General features: G+C 38.0%; 5 protein-coding genes across 9 annotated transcripts in view; 2 read left to right on the top strand and 3 right to left on the bottom strand.

Moving 5' to 3' along the window:
• The window catches only part of LOC100182616 (nuclear inhibitor of protein phosphatase 1-like), a 10,861-nt gene extending 9,812 nt beyond the window's left edge, over nt 1–1,049 (bottom strand). Inside the window, exon 1 of the mRNA XM_002125621.5 lies at nt 961–1,049. Coding sequence (XP_002125657.1) covers nt 961–1,013 — 53 coding nt within the window. The 5' untranslated portion in view covers nt 1,014–1,049. The remainder of the gene's footprint in view (nt 1–960) is intronic.
• Nucleotides 1,036–3,771, bottom strand: LOC100177962 (centrosomal protein of 162 kDa-like). The gene is made up of 2 exons (XM_002123307.5): nt 1,496–3,771; nt 1,036–1,436 (listed from the first exon to the last, which is right to left on the bottom strand). The coding sequence occupies exon 1, from the start codon at nt 3,748–3,750 to the stop codon at nt 1,546–1,548; it is 2,205 nt and encodes a 734-aa protein (XP_002123343.3). The 5' UTR covers nt 3,751–3,771; the 3' UTR covers nt 1,036–1,436; nt 1,496–1,545.
• Nucleotides 3,772–4,311: 540 nt separating this feature from the next.
• On the top strand, nt 4,312–13,108 carry LOC100184273 (snRNA-activating protein complex subunit 4). 2 transcript variants are annotated; one of them, XM_026834949.1, is made up of 22 exons: nt 4,312–4,505; nt 4,693–4,755; nt 5,262–5,314; nt 5,527–5,661; nt 5,933–6,028; nt 6,200–6,317; nt 6,463–6,568; nt 6,854–7,073; nt 7,432–7,559; nt 7,867–8,040; nt 8,434–8,553; nt 8,881–9,048; nt 9,241–9,362; nt 9,503–9,568; nt 9,731–9,810; nt 10,132–10,282; nt 10,660–10,791; nt 10,924–10,995; nt 11,326–11,400; nt 11,576–11,769; nt 11,909–12,019; nt 12,633–13,108. In XM_026834949.1, exons 1-22 carry the CDS (start codon nt 4,406–4,408, stop codon nt 12,846–12,848), a joined length of 2,700 nt encoding a protein of 899 aa, XP_026690750.1. In that variant the 5' UTR covers nt 4,312–4,405; the 3' UTR covers nt 12,849–13,108. The 2 variants fall into 2 exon arrangements, with proteins under 2 accessions (XP_026690750.1, XP_002124693.1); XM_002124657.5 differs by having other exon boundaries at nt 4,313–4,505; nt 9,719–9,810.
• A 232-nt stretch (nt 13,109–13,340) lies between these two features.
• Nucleotides 13,341–18,721, top strand: ap-2-like2 (transcription factor protein). Of its 4 annotated transcripts, XM_018812351.2 has the most exons (12): nt 13,342–13,524; nt 14,508–14,818; nt 14,885–14,994; nt 15,238–15,361; nt 15,554–15,669; nt 16,029–16,285; nt 16,516–16,605; nt 16,675–16,837; nt 17,265–17,383; nt 17,551–17,692; nt 17,886–18,057; nt 18,507–18,721. In XM_018812351.2, the coding sequence occupies exons 2-12, from the start codon at nt 14,528–14,530 to the stop codon at nt 18,666–18,668; spliced, it is 1,746 nt and encodes a 581-aa protein (XP_018667896.1). In that variant the 5' UTR covers nt 13,342–13,524; nt 14,508–14,527; the 3' UTR covers nt 18,669–18,721.
• The window catches only part of LOC100180319 (oxysterol-binding protein-related protein 1), a gene marked incomplete in the record, with an annotated part of 18,100 nt that continues 15,432 nt past the window's right edge, over nt 18,669–21,336 (bottom strand). Inside the window, 6 exon segments of the mRNA XM_026835137.1 lie at nt 18,669–18,958; nt 19,642–19,732; nt 19,786–19,900; nt 20,108–20,221; nt 20,308–20,446; nt 20,535–20,559. Coding sequence (XP_026690938.1) covers nt 18,856–18,958; nt 19,642–19,732; nt 19,786–19,900; nt 20,108–20,221; nt 20,308–20,446; nt 20,535–20,559 — 587 coding nt within the window.

Here is a 21,336-nt window from a genome sequence, read left to right as displayed (position 1 = left end):
CAAAATCCAAAAAACATTTCATATAAATCCGACAATTTATATACCACAGGGCACAGGCTGCTCGCAAATTAGACTGAGATAAGCATTTCGTCGGTTTCTACAAGAACAAATTCACAACGATTGCTTCGCTTTCTAAGTGTTGAAAGTATGCTATCGCATGCGTCTTCCTTTATTTCCCAAGCCGACGCAGAGCGTAAAATGGGACGCTCATACACAATGTTTTTTTCGTCACAAAAGTAAATATTTTTTTTGTTTGCGTAACACAGGTTTTGTCAATGGTTACGCCGTTACAGTAAAGAATTTTTAAGTTCTCGAATTAACTGCTCGTCCGTGTTGCAATAAAATTAAATTTATCTAATCCACGCTCGTCCGTCACCGTTGTGCTTTTCTCCCAACGATTTACCTTCCCTGTAGTTTTGGTTCGTAAATACGCGCGTTATTAGGAGACTAATGTTTCCCACAACGCTTTATTGCCACATTAAATACTTATATTGAAATTGTTGATACTTGTGTGTGACACGGTGCCATGATAAAGTATTTTCCTTTATGTCGTTTTTACCGACCGCCCGTCGCCGTAGGTTCGGATGACGTCATAAACGATTCGGTTGATTCGGCCGAATTGATTCGGCACAAATGGCCGAATATTCGGTTTCGGCCGAATCGTTTTTTTAACGATTCGGTACATCACTACTAATTATAAGTTTATTCTATAGTGAGGTCCGACAGCATGGTACGCCATAGGACCCTCTTTTAATCGAAGGAAAAAAATGATAAATTATATGTTTTATATTGCAGCTTAAAGTGATGCAAAACATATTACACTATCACAACAAATTTTAACAAAACTTTGAAAATAAAACAAACTTTTTATAAAACATAAAATTGTAATAAAACTATTTTATAGGCTATATATATATGAAAAATAAAAACAAAATATTCAAATAAAACCCCCTGACCCACCATGAAGGAATCTCAAACTTGGTCTTTGGTTCAATCAACTTTCGTTTGGACATTTTATATGATTTCTATAGCACCTACAAAATATAAAATATATATATACTATGAATAATAGAAATCATGTAAAATGATACAACAGTGCACTTTATGACATCATAATTAATATAATGTAAACTATTATCCAATAAACAATATCGATTGTTCATATTATGACATCATAGTAAGCACAACAATAGGATCTTTGAATATGAAAAAGAGAGAAAATAATAAAATGACGGAGTAGTAAAACTTGAACAAAGAGAAACAGGGGTGACATCATATGTTTTCGCACAAAATTTTTAAACTTAAAACATATTTTACCCTGCTGTTAGGTGTCTATACAAACAAGCAGAGCCAAAGTATATTGCATTCACTACATTAATCAATGAGGTTCCCTATGTTTGACAACTATGAGTGTAACTGTATTTTAACAATGTCACCTCAGATGTTACCCTGCAGTTAGGTGTCTATACAAACAAGCAGAGCCAAACAATGTCACTCAATTTTTCACTAAATTTTTATAAAACAACAGTAAATCCTAACCAAATATCAAGCGTTCCCCAAAACACCCTTAGTTTTAATCTTTTCCAATCCACCTAAAATTAAATCAAGTTCCGTCCGAAACTTCGCAAGCAACAAGTTCTTATCGGCGATAACCGCTTGCAGTGTTTCCACATCCTCATTGCTTCCAGTGTTTCCAGTTATTTTTTTGATCATATTTTCCCGATCTCGTTGTTTGAAATGCAGAAGTTGAATTTGTTGGTTTAGATTCTCAATTCTGCGCATGGGAGCATTGGGCGTCCCCAGTCTTGTTTCCTGTAGCTCCGATAATAAGTTCCCAATTTGTTTCTGAAGCGCAACTTCTCTTGTTCGGCTGATGGCACATTCTGATTGTGATGTCATAAGTCTTGATTGTACCTCCATTAATTTTTTTTCGAGATTTTCAGATTTTTTCTCTTGTTCTTTTATTGTGATGTCATAATTGTCTTTCATTGTTGCCATTGTCTTTTCAAACCTGCATCTCATTTCATCCGATTGTTGCGATGTTTCATAAACCTTTTGCTTCAAAGTTTCAATTTCACATTTAAACTTTTCTGTGTCTTTAGAATTTTGCTGAATTTGTTGAACATTTTGATGAATTTGTTGAGTTTGTTGAATTTCCGGTTTATTTTGTTGATTAGTTTGTTGTTGTTGATTTTGAGCAAAATACTCGGGATGATAATCACTTCCATTATGTTTCTCTTTTATTTTTATTTTCAAAGCTCGGTTTTCCTCGCGAAGATGTTTCAACTCGAACTCCACATCGTAATCCTCCCTCCTGGAAGACTTGATGATCATCAACTGATGCGAGAGCTGCTCCACGCGCTCCTGGTACTCAATCTTCATCTTATTAAACTTCCCTCGCAACATTTGAACGCTCCGTACTTTTGCTTGCTCCTCCTCCCCAACTTGCTGTTCCAACCTCTTAACCCACTCCCTTAGCATCTTCACTTCGCTCTCACTCTTCTCCCTCTCCTCCTCATTGATCCGCATCGATGCCTCCAGCTCCTCCAACCTCCGATCCTTAGGGAACGTCTTCCCCATCACCGCTGTATCATCCAGTTGTCTCTTTAACCCCAAAACTTCACCCCGTATTTCCTCGTTCTCCACCCTACACCCCTCACACTCCATTTCAAGTTGTTTCACCCTTTCGACGCCGATTCCAACTTTTTCCTTCAAACTTTCAATCTCATCCAAATATCTCGAACAATCCCCACAAACTTCAGGTTTCTTGATCTCAATTTTTTCTTTTTCTTTCAAAACCAGATTCTTGTTTTTCATTTCTTCGTCCAAAATCGCAACTTGTGTTTTCAACCTCAAATTCTCCTCATACATTGCAGACTTGGACTGCTTCATTTCAGTCTTTAACTTGGAGATATCAGAATACAGTTTCTCATTTTCCTGCTGGTACCCTTTCAACAATCGCTCTTGTTCCAAAACTTCTTTCTGCAAATCCCCAATAACGGAATCTTGAGTTTCTTTGTTTTCTTCCGCCGTGTCATTATTGGCATTGTGTGACAACAAACGGTTTAATTTTGCCGTCAGTTTGAAATTTTCTTGATTAATTTCATCATTTCTTGATTTTAATCTTGATATTTCATCGTTTAATTCAAGGAACTGACCGTCATCTGTGACCTCAGTACGGTGGTTTGTTTCATCTATGACATCATCATGTGTGATGTCATTGTGTGTAACATCATCACATATGACATCACCATGTGTGACATCATCACGTGTGATGTCATCTTTACGTTCTGCGGATTTCTTCGGCGACCTACCACGAGGTTTGGGCGCTGAACCGGAACTAGAAGATCTTTGCCTGGATTTCTTTTCGCTCTTTTTAATTTTTGCTTTTTGTCGGATCGGCGTAACGCCGTACCCTGAACTTTTAATATGGGAATAACTTTTGGAGCTTTTTCTTGGACTGGCAACACTGGAACGATTCGATTTCGTCGATTTATTTTTATTTTCTGAACTTTTTCCCAACAACGATCGTTCGTGGCTATGCACTGGTGATAAATCGAACCCGGCCATTATACCGTCATAATGAGCTCGCGCGGGTGTCGACGTACCGAATATGACGTCATTTTGCTTCTGTTTTTCAACTTGAGTGGTTGGTTGCTGCTGAAACGTCGACCCTCCAGTAGTCAGTAACGATACGTTATCTAACAACGCTGCGTATGGTCGCTGTCCACTTTTACTAGCAGCAGACATCTTTAATTATCTAATTAAACAAAGAAATTAATTTTAATTGCGAAAGAGATCTTCGGGATTTTGTTTGCAATCCTAATTGTCGTCGTATGTGTTCTTGAACAAAACACTTTACGGTAAACCATGATGGTACCTCGCCGTATGGAATACAAAACGTCGGTCCTTTAAGATCACAAAAATAAACGCCAGAAATCTCTTTCGCACTATAATATGTCTGGCGACAACAACAACTTATACATAAGATTTGGTAATTTAATTGCAAAATAAAATTCTATTCCACGCCGCTTTTCGTTTCTGTAGTTTTCAAAAAATCAACAGCAGTGATTCACAACGCAGTGTTACCGAATGTTTATTCTACGCTTGGTTGGTTTTGAATTTCAATTATATTATTAACGTAATTTTAAACTTGTTTATTTAAAAAAAAAACAACTTTTTTTTAATTTTATGATAATTACTGCTTGGTAAAATCTAAACCCGCTAAACCAGGCTAGATTTATAACCTCAAACTCCCTTCATAAAATTTGTAGCTACAAAATTTTAATTCTATGTTCACCAACCGTTGTGTAAATAGCTGGTTATGAAGCGCGAATAAAATCTCCTGTTTGTGTGTTTCTTGCCGTGTTGTAAAGTCAATTATTTTAAGCTTCAAAACAATTTTATGGATTTTAGAAGCAGTGATGAAGAAATTGCGGAAGATCAGCTTCGATTGCAACTGCAAACGTTTCCACTCGACCTTAATTTCGAAGAAGAAGAGAGCGGTAAGAACCCCACAATGTTAAGATTATTTTGAACACATGCGGTCATAAACTCCTTACGAATATTACCCACAATTTGTGACCCACAACACACGACAAACAACATTTTTATTTGAATTTTGCTATATTTATATGGAAAATTAATCTTAATGTTTGTGGTGACTTTCAAGGTCAAATTATTCCTTTCCAGATGACAATGAAGATATAAATGAGACGTTTGAACCAACTTCACCCCAACCTACAACAACATTCGGTTTGTCAATAAATATACATTTAAGGTGGCTGTACACAGTATCCGGAATTCGCCCGGATTTCGCTGCCGCATGCGGAATTGGACGCGGGTTTGCATACGACTTCGCAAGTGAATTCGCATGCCGGATACTGTGTACAGCCACCTTTATAGTGAATTTTTGTCGTTATAACACGGGTGTTCTGTTTCATACACCTCGTGCCCGCTTACAAGTTACCACGTATGTAACTTATTTATCCTCACATGGCAGGGCAACGACAGTCGTTATAACACGGGTGTTCTGTTTCATACACCTTGTGCCTGCTTACAAGTTACCACGTATGTAACTTTGTGGTTGATTATTTTTCTGTATTACTGACAGTTTAGACAACCCATTAGTGACCACTGGGTTGGGGCAATTGTCGTTAAGTGTCTTGCCCAAGGACACAATGGAAGTTACGTGACTGTATTATGGTGTGCTAATGGATTGTTTAAATAAACTAATAAACCAATTACATTGCTTCGTTCAGATGCCGTCAGCCAATCAGGTGAAGACACGCAAGAAGATGATGAAACGGAGGAGGTTATATGATTTTTATGAATCAAACTCTTTGTTTATCATTAATTTTAGTTTAAATTTTCCCAGCGATTTTTTGGGGCATTATAAAGTAATTTTACCCAGTTCTCCAAATAATTTTTACCAGTTTTTCTAGCTAAATATCTGTCAGTGTTTCCAGCTAAATATCCACCAGTGTTTCCAAATAATTTTTACCAGTGTTTTTCCCTTATTTTCAGGAGGTCATCGACCTCTCAGTTGACCTCCCCCCGACCCCCGTTAACTTGTTAAAACTAAACCTAGCGTACCAAGAAGTTATCGAACAAGAGATAACGAAGGTGAAACAATTGTTGCAGGAAAATCATTGCCAAACTGTGAGTTGATTTATATTGGTTAATATATTTCATTTATTATACTCTGTTTTGTTGCTACAAGGCACATTGTGATAAAATAGCTATTCTAGTGGGCCATCATGTCTTGAAGTCCTTTGTCATGTAATTTAATATCAGTTCTTAAATATATTGAATATTTATAGAAACTTAATTTAAATGTATTATAAACCATAGAAGTGTTGTAACGACTGTTGTTTTGTCACTATATTTATTGAAGAGACAGATACATATTATAACAAACGTTATGTTCCAGTCCATATTGATCGAGTCGGAGCAACGAATGAACATTAAAAGTCGTTACAAGATGATTGTGCCCGGTTATTCGTTCATGAGGACCCCGTTTTTTAAGGTTTGTATATTTAATCCTAATGTATATGGGTATCTAGGTTGACCCATATAATTTATGGGTCCCAAGTTCATGGGTCTCAAATTTCTAGGTCTTAATTTCATGGGTCCCAAATTGATGGGTCCCAAATGTAAAAATGTATGTTCTATTGTTAATATGATATCTATGTAATAGGATAAGGAAGGTAACGGTCCAACGAATATCGAGATAACTCGTCGCGCTTCAGATGTCGGTGAATTATTCGAGCGTAACGCCATGCCCCCGGGAAAGTGGAAGAAACCAACGCTTCAAGGTGGGGGGGGTGTATAGGGGTTGGGGGTACAATAAGGTAGATTTGTTTCACAGGAATGTGTGTCTAACTATCCCTGCCTCCCCTGTGTTTACAAACTCACTATTTTATGGAGTTAATATATTTTCATAGAAATCATATATTTCAGCGTTAATCAGTGGAGTGGAACGTGAAGCGCGACGTCATGTGACCGAACCTTTGTTGTCGAAACTTGAATATTTGAACGACATGTTAAACGGACCCGACCATGAGGAGTAAGTGGGACCCATTAATTGTGGGACCCATTACGGTATTATTTACCCTGTTTAATTTATTAGTTCATTTGGTTCAATGACACATTAGTTGGAATGATTGCGTAAACACTAAAGATACTGGATTCATGGCTCAACGCTGCTACCATTGCAGGCATTTAGTTTTGCTCCAACAGAAAAACAAAAATACAGAAAAACAAAAATATAAAAAACAATCACTCGCAAAGTTGCATACATAGTAACTTGCGAGCAGGCACAAGGTGTATGAAACAAAATCATTTGTTCCAGAGTCAAACAGAAAATTTCCGAAGTTCAGAAACAAATTGATGAAAAAAGTAAAGTCCCAATAACTGGGTTGTTGGGCGATCGTGAGCGCGAGTGGGATTGGGACACGATAGCCAACATAGACCTGGATATGCAAGCTACTCCGGCTAACTGTGCGTGTTACTGGAAGTCCCATCTTCATCCGTCTATTAACAATGATGCCTGGAGCAAAGCAGAAGAAAAGGTCTGACATGCAGATTCTAAAATAAAAACTACGATGCATTTTTAGGCCTTTTCTGTCAAAGTGAATGTAACTTATTTATTCTTGTATGGCTGGGCAATTAGTTGCAACGCCTAAACTAGTTCCTATTTTATGAATCAAAAGCATGTTATAACAGCTACAATGTTTGAGTTTTGCATTTAAAATAAAGAATACCAGTTTCGAGGCCCAACGCTGCTACCATTGTGGGCGTATGTGTTCTTGGGCAAGACACTTAACAGCAATTTCTCCAACCCAGTGGTCACTAATGGGTTGTAGCACCCTGGGTGTCCACTTAAAATACTCCCCACCCCCACAAGTATATAACCCCCATATTCCACAGAACTTCACATCAATACTTGAGAAACACACAGACCGAGATTGGAACTGGATATCGAAGGAGTTAAACACGGGACGTACCCCGTTACAATGTGCACAGTATTACCAAAGAACGCTCAACAAGGACTTCAAGTTTGTAGCAGTTTTTGGAAAAAAACTTGTGTTTATTTGTAAAAACATTTAGATAATATTTTTGTAGTTGTGTTTATTTATAAAAATTGTTTAATTTTTTAGGTTTTTAAGCTAGTTTTTTACCAGTGTTTCCAGCTAAATAACCACCAGTGTTTCCAGCTAAAAAACCACCAATGTTTCCAGCTAAATAACCACCAGTGTTTCCAGCTAAAAAACCACCAATGTTTCCAGCTAAATAACCACCAGTGTTTCCAGCTAAATAACCACCAGTGTTTCCAGCTAAATAACCACCAGTGTTTCCATGCAGAAGGAAGCCCTGGACACCAGAAGAAGACCAGCAATTGGTGAAATGCATCCATAGATTAAAAGTCGGGAATTGCATCCCGTACACAATGGTTGCATTAAACCTCAACTCACGAACAAACTACCAAGTCGTCCATCGATGGTCAAAAACGCTCGACCCCTTCTATAAAAAAACAAGGTCAGTTTGCAACAATTTACATTTGTTTGGTTCAACAGCCACGCTGTAATATTATTAGCGTGTCTTAACGACTATCGTTTGCTGCTAATTCCCTTTCTTTGTTGTTTTAATTAATCTGATCTTTTCGAGTTCGAAGAGATAAACAAAAATTACGCTATAGTAAGATGTTTTTAAAATTAGCAGTTGACCGAAACTTCAGTATTTTTGACAGCTAGTTTTACAAAGTGTCAACAAAACAATAACCTTGAATTGGTTGCACCACTTTTCACAGGTGTTTATATAAGTTAAGTTGCATTTGACCGACACTTTAGTATTTTAGAAAACAATAATATTCATATAATAATAAACATTATGACATCATACTTCATGACATCACAATTCCTATTATGACAGATGGGAGCCAGAAGAAGACGGGGCATTGTTGCGAGCGGTTAGCATATATGGGGAAAAGTGGGCAAGAATACGTGACCTTAATATTGTTCCTAATCGACATGATGGTCAACTGAGGGAAAGGTAAGGCATCGTGTATTGTGACATAGATATCATATATTGTAACATAGAAATCATATACTATGGTATAGATATCTTTTATCGTGACATAGATATTTTATGTAGGGTATATATTTATCTTGTCAGTTGTTTGAATAGTCAGCCATACAGAACACCCTTGATATAACGACTATCGTTGCCCCATCACACAAGGATAAACAAATTACATTCATACATTAGTTATGTATTGATCAACCCTGGCCTAAATCTCACTCTATGCCTCGGTGTGCATTAATAACATAGACATCATATACACAACCCTACATCACATACCCCATTGTGACATCACAGATATAAGAACTGCCTCAGCAACTGGAAGCGCGGCCCATGGATCAAATCAGAGGATCGCAAACTATTAAAGCTCGTACACGAGCATGGGGAACGGTGGTCGTTGGTTGCGAGGTACATGGGGGGGAGGACGGACTCGCAATGCGTGAAGAGATTTAATACGATTAAACGGTGAGTCTGTGGTGTATGGTGTTTCTATAACTAATATACAAACAATATATTTTATAAGCATATTAAAAACGTGGTAACTTGTAAGCGGGCACGAGGTGTATGAAACAGAACACCCGTGTTATAACGACTATCGTTGCCCCGCCATGTGAAGATAAATAAGTTACATTCATTAATATTCCATTTCTATTACAGAGCTGTAAGCATGGGCCGTGCATTAATCTACAATCCTTCTACCACGTATTCAAATAATGTTCACAAGATTCGGAAAACTTTGTTGGAAAAAATATCCGCTGAGACAACCCCGGTTAAAACAGGTGAGACATTATGTTGTATTTATGAATATCAAGGTTACAATTATCGAGTATAGACTCATTATACTATAGCAGATGTTTCACCAAGTCTACTCAGTCTTTTACAAGCACTGATCAACCTAATTCGATCTACTTTTATATAGAAAAAGACAACGACAACGATAAAAATAAAGATAAAGAAAATGGTGATGATGGTCCACCAGAGCCAGGTATGGTGTTTGTGATATATCTGGTATGGTGTTTGTGGTATATCTGGTATGGTGTTTGTGGTATATCTGGTATGGTGTTTGTGGTATATCTGGTATGGTGTTTGTGGTATATCTGGTATGGTGTTTGTAACATATCTATTTTAATTACAGATGCACCTACAGATACACCACACAAACATCTTATAAAAATATCTTCGAAACCGAAACAAAAAGTTTTGCCGGCACAGGACGCTCTTCTGAATGTAAGTAACTCATAGATATCTTATAACTGTACTTCCCAACACCTTGGTTACAGCGTGTGCCTCTAGATCAGTAGTTACGAGTTCAAGGCTGGTCGCTGCTACCAATGTGGATGTATGTGTCCTTGGGCAAGACATTTAAAAACAATAACCCAGTGGTCACTAATAGGTGCTTAAACTGTCAGACATAAAAGAAAATAATCACTCACAAACATAGTACGTGGGAACTCGTAAACGGGCACAAGTTGTATGAATAGAACAACCGTGTTATAATGACTGTTGTTGCCAAATACCTTATAAACCAACCAAATCTTTCCTCCCCAGATGTCCAGCAACTTATCGAGCCGCGAGGTGTTGGAATTATACATTGAATTGATGAAGACCAGACGTGGTAGAAGAGGGGGCAAGATGGGAATAGCGGGGAAGATGAATCACGAGGATATTCAGATCAATTTTGAACTTAAGAAGTTTTTAGGTTGGTTTACAAGTAATTGTGGTGAACACGTGTGTTTTTACTCTCGTGACCTTGTGTGCCGTTGTTACATCCACATATACAATATATAGTAGGGTGGGGAAGACGGGACACCTTTAGCACACAATATCCAAAAATCCTGATCGTGTTTTAAACAATTATCAACGGTCTATGGGAGTCGTGAGGATACGGTTTTATAATTCTTTGAATGTTCTTTGTTTACTAACACATGTGACGAGAAAATATAATGAAAAGGTGTCCCGTCTTCCCCCATCTTACTATATATTGAATAAAATTTAAGGTTGTGTCCACTTATATTTTATCCAAGCATAGAAATATCATAACCACATGATTATGACATCACAATAACATCTATTCAGAGGAGAGGTACAAACCAATGAAACGACAATCGCGGAAACTCGAAAACGACAATCTCGGATTTTGTTTGAAAGAAATCACCAAGAATTCAAAATCGATTTCGTCCAAAGATATTTTTATTTATTATATAAAAGGTAGATTATACAAATTTACCATGGTTGCCTGGTCTGCTCTTGCGTAATATATAAATGTTTTGCCCCACTAACCCCCATTTTACCCCTTTTTACATGGGAATTTCCCTATTTTATCCTATTTTCCGTCTCCAGCTCTAAACATCAACGCAGCTCGAGCTCTAGAATCGATTCGTATCAAGAAAGATAAACAACGAGAGGGAAAAGGTGAAATAGATATCTTATATTAATATCAACATCCTATACATCTAATATATTGTTTCAATGTCAGTTACAATCCTAGCAATGCCAGGACTTGAACCCTGTATCTTCTGGTTACACAATCCATACATCAAATGTTGGTATGACAATGGTCCCCAATTACAAATTGCCATATAAAATAAACTACTTAATAATATATATATTGTTTCCATGTTAGTTACAATCAGTGATATCAAGCCCTTCTGGTTGCTTCGACTGTCATCTGGCAGTCGTGCCCGCTTACAAGTTACCACACAAACATCTGTAATTCTTAATAATATATTGTTTCCATGTTAGTGACCTTGAGGTCGGTGCTACGGAACGAGATCGAGGCGGGAAACAAAGCTGTTGGTGAAATGAGGAAAAAAATGAGTATGTGATGTCATAGACCTTTTGTGATGTCATAGAACATTTTGTGACCACAAAGACCATTAGCAAAAAAATTTGTTTTAATTTTTCCACAAAATCTAGGGTTACATTGTTAAAAAATTATGTCACTTTTGTTTCAAAACTTTGGGTAACTTGTCATGTGAACATAATATTTCAGGTAAACGAAATGCTGACTCATTAACCTCCAGTGACATCACAAGTGACAACACTGACATCACAAAACAACAATCGACGAGTAACAAAGCCGATAGTGATGTCACAAACAAATCTCGCGCATTCGCTCGGAACCTCTACCTCCCCCTGTGTGCGCCCAACCGTGCAACGACAAAAGCTTATTATGCGCTCGTTAAAGTTAGTGTGATATCATAATGATAATATTTATCGCAAAAATTTCTGCAAATCGTTTTTCGTTATAAATTGTTGATAAGTTGCAAATAAAGATGTTTTCTAAATAATCATATCATGCATAATTAGCATTATGACATCACAGGATCGCGAACGTCGAGTAACGCAAGCGAAGACGATCCTCCGACTCGATGATGCGACGGATGAAACATCGGGAGGAAAATTTAAAACCGTTGATTTGTTGGCAGATATGAGGGTACGTGTTGTGGGTGAAGGGCTAACCTCGGGGTAGATATGGGTGATATATGGCAGGTTATGGGGGTGGGTGTTATGTGTGGGCAGTGGAGCGGCCAGGGGAGGTTTAGGGGGTTGCGGCCTCCCACCCCCCTTTTTAAATTAAAATAAAAAAAAAAATTTAAAAAATAAATATTTTTTTTGAATTTTTTGATTAAACCCCCGCCCCCCCATATTTTTTTTCTGGCAGGGCCACTGTGTGTTGATTTAATGACATAGGCGCCAAACCTGGGGTGGCAGGGTGGACAAACATACCTCTAATTTTCAACACTGCATTAATCAGTAAACATTACAACCAATAAGTTAGATTTGTTTCACAGAATTGTGTGTCTAACTATCCCTGCCTCCCCTGTGTTTATATATAACTTATATGATGTCTATGTAGTTTATAAGATATTTATACAACAACTAAAATCATAGAAACACATATAAAGATGCAAAGTGATGAATTAACAAATTATGGTAACCACTATTTTGTAACAATGAATTGTTCAACTTATTTTTTTCATAGCTCCCCCAAACCAAAGACTAAAAATAAGTTCTATCAAAAATCATATTTATAAATTCCCTCACAGGCTAGATACGACTACAAGGTGTTCAGGTCACGCTTCAACGCTTTATTCACGTGGTCCACCTTCCTACGCTCATTGGTCCCCTACAGGAGGACGGGGAACGATCGCGTATTGCGCCCTGCTATTCGAATAAAGCGGCCATATTATGACGTCACAATACCTAGTGCAAAACGTCACAAACCAAACGATTCAACGATCGACAATGAATCTTCTGTTTAACTATTATGACGTCATAATTATTATGTATTCACGAACATTTTTTATGTGACGTCATATTTCCGTTTCTTCACTGCCATGTACATTATTACGTCATAATCCACCTTTGTATAAATGATGGATTGTTTGCGGAAAATTGTTTCTGTGACGTCACAATTATCAGTTTTTTCAACTTTCGATGCGAATATCGCGCGATGTAATTGTGACGTGTCACTTCCTTTATGACGAGAAAATTGACATAAAATACACAACAAAGGTGATTGTTACGTCATAAAATAGTTTATGATGCATTAGAATGCGGAACACGGGATGTTGTATAACTTGATATTATGACGTAATAATAAGATGTTTAGTTGTCGAACGAGTTCCACAATCAGCGATTATTATTTCGCGTGTTAATCTATTTTGTTACGTAACAATGACGACAACAGCGATAGTTACGTCACAATAGTACGGGCTCGAACGCGCGATAAGTTATCTTTTGGTTGAAATTAATTGAAAAAATCGCGTCTCGCGCGTTGCTCGGTATAAATATGATGCCTTGGGCGATTGTAGGAATGTTGACACCGCCGCGGGTGTAGAATTAATTCGAAACGAAAAAGTTAAACCAGTTTTGAAGTTAAGTGCACATAGCCGGAGGTAAAGGCCAGAGGGTTTGCCCGAGGATCAAGGCAGGCAGGTAGGAAAAGAATTACAGACGGTGTTCATTTTGGGCCGAATTCAACGGCTTTTGGGAATTCTTATTAAAACGTGGGAAATTAATTTTAAGTTTTTGGCAAAATTTGTTTAAAAGATTTAATTTTTTGACGGTTTAAATTTTGGAATATTTAAAACTTTTTTTCTGTTTCTTTAATTTATTTGACGGAATAATTAGTTTTTTTGGATTACTTTTGTTTAATTTTTATTTAGAAATATAAAGAAACAGAAAATATTTTAGTTGAAAAGATCCCAAATATTTATAAAGTCGGAGAAGAACAAAAGTTTTTTTAACGAATTTTAACAAAAAAATAACAAAGATTTTACACGTTTCATATTACTGCTAAAAAACTAAAATTATTTAAAAAATACAAAGCCAATTAAAGCTTATATTTCCGTCAGGTATTTCTATTTTTCCGTAAAAACATTTTTTTCTAAACAAACGGTTTTTTAGAAACTTTAAGCTGACCAATTTTAACAACTAAATATTTCTAAAACTAAAGTTATTTCTAATTACAAAATATCTGATCCCTGACCTCGCCTTCTATCTTTTTACAACAGCTTAGCGCCTCAGCTTACGCGTTTAAACACGCTTTTATATTTGACTCTTTCACTCAAATAGTTTTTACCCATAGCGTGTTTTAACGACTTTCGTTTTGTCGCTAATTCCCTTTATTCGTTGTTTTAATTAATCAGACAAAGAGGTGTAGACAATTTAAAACTGTACAACTATATTCACTATATCTATTAAAACAGAAAAACCTCACCATGCCCGCTATCATGGAGACTTAATTACATTTCATGCGAAAAACTATTTATTTTAAATAGAAATTTAAAATCTAGAAACAGTTAGTTTTACGCCGTATTAAAAATCTTTGTCCTAAACATTCTAATTCGTTTTTAAATGTTTTTTTCGCGCCTAAATATTGACCATCACCCGCTAAAACTCGATATTTCGCTCTACAGCGTTGTACTATTACGTCATAATGAGTGATATTCGAATTCTGTCCGTTCGAGGCGCTGACTCCCCGCATCTTCAGCGCCCTCCACCGGCGCAATCGGTGAACATACACGTACAACAACAACAACAGCAGCTACAAGAACAATCCCACCAACACCAACAACAAGAAAACAACAACAATATTCTCATCGAAGAAAACGAGAGAAATCACGTGACTCCGCCCCCAGCAAAGCGCGCCAAATTAGAAGACCACGTAGTCGTCCAACAGCCAATGGGAAGCTTTTCAAATTTCGGGATTCTACCACAGTCGCTAGAGGTCGGTAGAGAGGACCAAGTTGACATTCGTATTTATGACAAAATAATAACATCAATGACGTCACAGTCTCGCCCCGATTCGACGAATCCGGACCAAAATAGATTGACACAACTCGATACTGTTTCGTCGGAAACTCTACATTCGTTCAGCCCGACGCCCACCTCTGTCGTCACAAGGTACATTATTACGTCACTAACCATATTATTACGTCACTAACTATGTCTAAACTATACCAAGATACAATTAATGATAATTAACGAAATATAAGTTATCTGGGTATTTGGCGAAATCCTAACAATTTTAAATCGAAAGTCCTCTAACAGTTTTTGATAAACTATTAAAAGATAAATAGTTTACATGATGTATATGCAGGTTATAAAATAACAACCAATATGACGTAACACTTGCTATTATTCCAGATACAACGTACCGAACACCCTGGATATTCCCCCATATTTCCCCCCGCCTCACTACTCCCACCAAGCGACCACACATATCGACTTTCACACCCTACACCACGTGACCAGCGACCCCTACATACAGGTTTGTGACGTCACTATTTTTAATGTCATAACTTTATGACGCCATAGTAAAAAATGATCTTCGCTATTGTATTCGAAGGAAAAATTATTTATGATTTTTCCTGTGCGCAAAATTTAAATCGTAAGTGCTTTGGGGTGAGATAGACAACTTTGTTACCAACCGCGCAATTTATTATATTATGACGTCACACAGCAACAATCATATTACGGAGGACAGCAAAGAATGACGCAAGAGTTGCTGACGTCACGACCGGAATCGTTTCTACCTAATTTGCATATTCCACAAAGTTCCCATCAATCAGTTGACAGGTGTTTATTTATGAATGTAACTTGTTTATTGATAGTCGTTATAACACGGGTGTTCTGTTTCATACACCTCGTGCCCACTTACAAGTCACCACGTATGTAACTTATTTATCCTCGCATAGCGGGGCAACGTCAATCGTTATAACACGGGTGTTCTGTTTCATACACCTCGTGCCCGCTTACAAGTTACCACGTATGTAACTTATTTATCCTCGCATGGCGGGGCAACGACAGTCGTTATAACACGGGTGTTCTGTTTCTTACACCTCGTGCCCGCTTACAAGTTACCACGTATGCAACTTTATGGGTGATTACTTTTTTTGTAGCAGCAATTATAATGTTACATTTGCTTATTATTACAGAACCGACGACCTCGAAGGTTTCGTTCGACGTCACGACGAGCTGTTGCCTAGCGACCCGATGACGCATGAACCAGCTGACATGTTGTCACCGATAAACGTCATACACCCGGGACTTTCCCTGGAGGATATTCCCCAAACCCACAACAGCGACATGCCCACCGCTACTTACATCACAGCGTCTGACGTCAACGTTATAAAGAAAGGTAACTATGACGTCACAATGGGCATGTTTGAACACAATGAAACAACGACGCGAGGTATAACAATGGGTTTGTTATTATTACGTTTGTTGCAAATATGACACTTTAACTCAAGTAGTTTTTATCCATAGCGTGTTTTAACGATTGTTGTTTTGCTGCTAATTCTATTCCCTTGTTGTTTAATTAATTTGATCTTCGCTACCGTATTTGAGGAGATAAATAGAAAATTAGACTATGTTACGTCACAAATAATATTCAGTTTAAATAACAATCGTTCATTGTTACAGCGACAAACCAGATGGCGGGAAACTCGCTGTCAATCAAATCTCGTGACGTCAGCAAATACGTCAACCACCCGTCATCAGGCCTCATACCAGGTACGTCACAATCATTTAACAATCAACCATCCATGACGTCATAAATAACATTTTATTATGACGTCACAGTATCGGGAGGCGCGAACCCCAGCGACGTCTTTTGTTCGGTGCCGGGAAGATTAAGTTTGTTGAGTTCGACATCGAAATATAAAGTAACAGTCGCTGAGATCCAACGTAGGCTGTCTCCGCCGGAGTGTTTAAATGCATCGCTACTAGGGGGGGTGTTAAGGAGGTAAGATGGGATATTTCATAATGTGGTTGGCGTATATGTATGGGGTAAGATGGGACACCTAAAATACGATCAGGATATTTGGATATGTCCCATCTTACAACCACCCTACTATATAGTACGGTGGGGTAAGATGGGATGTTTCGTGTTACTATACCGGGGTACAGTAGATCTTGCCTCTTATTGACCCCATAGTTGTTTCATGGGGCGAGTAAGCATATATAGAGTTAACTTATACCGTATGTTAGGTTTAGCAGCCAAGCTTTTATTTGAATATTTTCCTCTAGTAGTTTTTACCATAGCGTGTTTTAACGACCGTTGTTTTGCTATTAATTCTCTTCTCTTCGTTGTTTAATTACTTCGACCTCCACTATGTTATGTACCGCGATGTATAATGACGTCACAATATAATACTCTTATGACGTCACAGAGCTAAATCGAAGGACGGCGGGAAACGACTTCGGGACAAACTTGATAAGATCGGTCTCAACCTTCCAGCTGGTAGAAGAAAAGCTGCCAACGTCACGCTTCTGACGTCATTAGTTGAAGGTATGTGACGTCATTATATTATACGTCATCACATATTAGCATAGTGTGACATTACATAATTATGACGTATTGAACATTATGACGAAATTTTGTTATAACGTATTATTAGGACCTAATATTATGACGTATTTCATGACGTATTAATATGACGTACCATTATGACGTAGGTGAAGCGGTCCACCTCGCGAGAGACTTCGGTTACGTTTGCGAAACAGAATTCCCCGCCAAACCACTGGCGGAGTTCGTTTGTAAACAACATTCAGATCCTGATATTTTGCACACGAGGAAAAACATGATACTGGCTACCAAGTAAGTCGATAGGGGGCGGATAGTGTACCGGGGATGTAGCACAAACAGTGTACCGAGGATGTAGCAAAAACAGTGTACCGGGGATGTAGCACAAACAGTGTACCGGGATATATAACAAACCGTATACCAGGTATACGCAGTACAACCATAGTCGGCAATCATTTTTCACATAACAACTCCTACCTACCCACAGACAGATAGTGAAAGAAATCCAAGACCTGATGGCACAAGATCGATCCCCCATCGGGAACACGCGACCCCAGCCTATATTAGATAACGCGGTCCAGCGACCTCTTACACATTTCAGTTCAACGACGCACGGTTTCGGTACACCAGCTATTTGCGCTGCGATGACCGCGTTACAGGTGATTATGACGTCATATTAACAATTGTATCTCTCTTTAGCTACGCCAGTGGTAAGCGCGCCTGTATCTAGTTTGGAGTGAAGATTCGAAGCTTAATGCTGCTACCGTTGTGGGCGTATGTGTCCTTGGGCAAGACACTTAACAGCAATTGCTTTAACCCAGTGGTCACTAATGGGTTGTCCAAATTATCAGCCATACATAAAAAACTCACCCACAAAGTTACATACGTGGTAACTTGTAAGCAGGTATGAGGTGTATGAAACAAAACACCCAAGTTATAACGACTGTCGTTGCCCCGCCATGCAAGGATAAATAAGTTTCATACGTGGTAACTCGTACGCGGGCACGAGGTAAATGAGACAGAACACCTGTGTTATAACGACTGTCGTTACCCAACCACCCCCCATAAACAACTTTTACTTAAATAAAAACCCAACTTTCACCCACAGCATTACTTAACGGAGATGCTGCGTTATCAAGAAAAGAAACCTTTCCTGAACGGGATACCTACGTCATCGGTGACGTCAAACCCTCACCATGACGTCATCAGACTCAGCATGCACCAGAGCCAACTACCGACGCAAAATATTTCCGACAAAAACGACAAATAATCATTCTTTCGCGATTTTTTTACTTCCTTATTAAAATATTATACCACGGTTAAGAGTGTTGGGTTAGGGGGTTCCCTGGAAGCGAGAATTGCACCTTATATAGATTTCCTACAACTATGATGTCACAATAGTACTAAAATCATAAATAATGACGTCACAATGGCGATTGTGACAAATAATAATAATCTCAAAATATATCGGGACATTTGGACCAATCAGAATCAAGATATTTTTCGTTAAAAATCCAGTCGTCCGATTTTGTTGCATCGTTTGTTCTTCTTTCAAACCACCTGTGATGTCATAATGGTTGTTATCAAGTTAAGTTCGGTACTTTTATATAAGTTGTTGTTGTCAGGCATATTATCAAGTCTAATAGAGCTCTCCTGGCAAGTTCAGCTAAGTTATACAAAAAGGATACCAAACAAGCGATATCACAACGTAAAAAAAAATACACAACAGCAACCCCTGGCACCATTATAAGGGCAGGGGTTTTTATTCAAACAACAAAAGCAACCATCGTTTTCCGACCGCACAAGAACAAAGTAAGTTACATTCACATTCAAGCTGCCACCACTGTAAGGCTGAACAAAAGGTGTCTGTGGTTGCCCCGCCATGCGAGGATAAATAAGTTACATACGTGGTAACTTGTAATTGGGCAAGAGGTGTATAAAACAGAACACCCGTGTTATAATGACTGTCATTGCCCCGCCACGCGAGGATAAATAAGTTACATACATGGTAACTTGTTAGCGGACACGGGGTGTATGAAACAGAACACCCGTGTTATAATGACTGTCGTTGCCCCGCCACACGAGGATAAAGTAAGTTACACTAATTGATGATATCACACATGGCAGTAGTTATTACACAACAACTATCGTTACCCTGGAGACCGACAATAGCAGCAGTACCAAGCCTTAAACAAATAACACAAACACACGAAGCAACCGTGATATTTTACAACTATCATTACCTTGGAGTCCACTCGGCTTTCTTCTTCCCCCTCGCTTTACGAGCGGATCTTTGTTTTTCTTCCAAGCGATGTTTCTCACCACTTGCCCCATCTATATACATGGTGTTATAAAACCAAAGTAGTTACAATGCAAAGTTAACCAACCTATGTCGCCATTTTCGAGCGCTCGTATATCTGGTCTCAATCTTGAATCTGTCGGGGCGTGTCCTTTAGATTCATCGGCGTTCAGACTCATGGCGAACCTCGTCATGTTGTACATCTAAATAGATATATTATACACCAACATAGATATTATATTATACATCGAAAAACCACTCTAAAAAAAACAACTTAAAAAAACTAATTTAGGAAATATGTCAGATAAAAATTGTGGCTTCTAAACTCACATAGACATCATATATACCAACATAGACATCATATACAAACACAGACATCATATATACAAACATAGACATCATATACTAACCTCAACGGACCAATCAGGACGCTCCTGCACCTCCCACAAACATCGACACATGACATCATCATCTTGTGATGTCATAAAGCTAGCTATGTCGTCACTTGAAGTGCTCGAGTTTTGCTGCAAAAAAATTTTTTTTTTAAATCAGAAATTTATATCAAATTTTTTGGGTTTTAAAAATAATTTTTTTTTTTTTAAATTCCTACTGTTTTTTTCCGACTTGATTTTTGCTTCGTGCCATTGTTAGTTTGCGTTGCTGTGGCAACAAATCGTTCATGTGCGTCGACGCTAAACGAATATAAATGTTTCGTCCAATCGCCTTCAAGGATTCGTACCGTCTGTTTGCTGTGGGGTAGAAATAATATAAAAAAACATAGAATGTAAAAAAACATAGAAATAATATAAAACAAACATAGAAATAATATAAACATACCTAATGTCGATTATTTTCGCTTCAACTTTGTTTAAATCATTTTTGAACCAACTGTAAGTTTGAAATCACGACCATCCTCAGTGTTAGATGAGAAAGAGTGAGTGTTACAAGTACCAAGGGTGGAGAATTATATAACACTCACTGATTGTCCCATCTAACACTGAGGATGGTGCAGTTTCAGTTAATCAACTTTAACCATCCTCAGTGTTAGATGAGACAAGAGTGAGTGTTACAAGTACCAAGCTGGTCTTTATATAACACTCACTCTTGTCCCATCTAACACTGAGAATGGTGCAGTTTCAGTTAATCAACTTTAACCATCCTCAGTGTTAGATGAGACAAGAGTGAGTGTTACAAGTACCAAGCTGGTCTTTATATAACACTCACTCTTGTCCCATCTAACACTGAGAATGGTGCAGTTTCAGTTAATCAACTTTAACCATCCTCAGTGTTAGATGAGACAAGAGTGAGTGTTACAAGTACCAAGCTGGTCTTTATATAACACTCACTCTTGTCCCATCTAACACTGAGAATGGTGCAGTTTCAGTTAATCAACTTTAACCATCCTCAGTGTTAGATGAGACAAGAGTGAGTGTTACAAGTACCAAGCTGGTCTTTATATAACACTCACTCTTGTCCCATCTAACACTGAGAATGGTGCAGTTTCAGTTAATCAACTTTAACCATCCTCAGTGTTAGATGAGACAAGAGTGAGTGTTACAAGTACCAAGCTGGTCTTTATATAACACTCACTCTTGTCCCATCTAACACTGAGAATGGTGCAGTTTCAGTTAATCAACTT

This window comes from Ciona intestinalis, chromosome 7 (assembly GCF_000224145.3).
Source record: "Ciona intestinalis chromosome 7, KH, whole genome shotgun sequence".
In the NCBI taxonomy this organism is placed as follows: domain Eukaryota; kingdom Metazoa; phylum Chordata; class Ascidiacea; order Phlebobranchia; family Cionidae; genus Ciona; species Ciona intestinalis.
Note: the sequence above shows the minus strand (reverse complement) of the source record. Positions and strands in the feature narration are given on the sequence as shown.

What these genes read in the sequence shown, in the direction of transcription:
- ap-2-like2 (XM_018812348.2), top strand. Translation starts at nt 14,528, where the DNA reads ATGAGTGATATTCGAATTCTGTCCGTTCGAGGCGCTGACTCCCCGCAT. An exon ending in CTAGGGGGGGTGTTAAGGAG is followed by an intron (nt 16,838 to 17,264) that starts GTAAGATGGGAT and finishes ATGACGTCACAG; the next exon opens with AGCTAAATCGAAGGACGGCG. An exon ending in CTGCGATGACCGCGTTACAG is followed by an intron (nt 18,058 to 18,506) that starts GTGATTATGACG and finishes TTTCACCCACAG; the next exon opens with CATTACTTAACGGAGATGCT.
- LOC100184273 (XM_002124657.5), top strand. Translation starts at nt 4,406, where the DNA reads ATGGATTTTAGAAGCAGTGATGAAGAAATTGCGGAAGATCAGCTTCGA. An exon ending in CACAGGACGCTCTTCTGAAT is followed by an intron (nt 9,811 to 10,131) that starts GTAAGTAACTCA and finishes TTTCCTCCCCAG; the next exon opens with ATGTCCAGCAACTTATCGAG. An exon ending in TGAAATGAGGAAAAAAATGA is followed by an intron (nt 11,401 to 11,575) that starts GTATGTGATGTC and finishes ATAATATTTCAG; the next exon opens with GTAAACGAAATGCTGACTCA.
- LOC100177962 (XM_002123307.5), bottom strand. Translation starts at nt 3,750, where the DNA reads ATGTCTGCTGCTAGTAAAAGTGGACAGCGACCATACGCAGCGTTGTTA.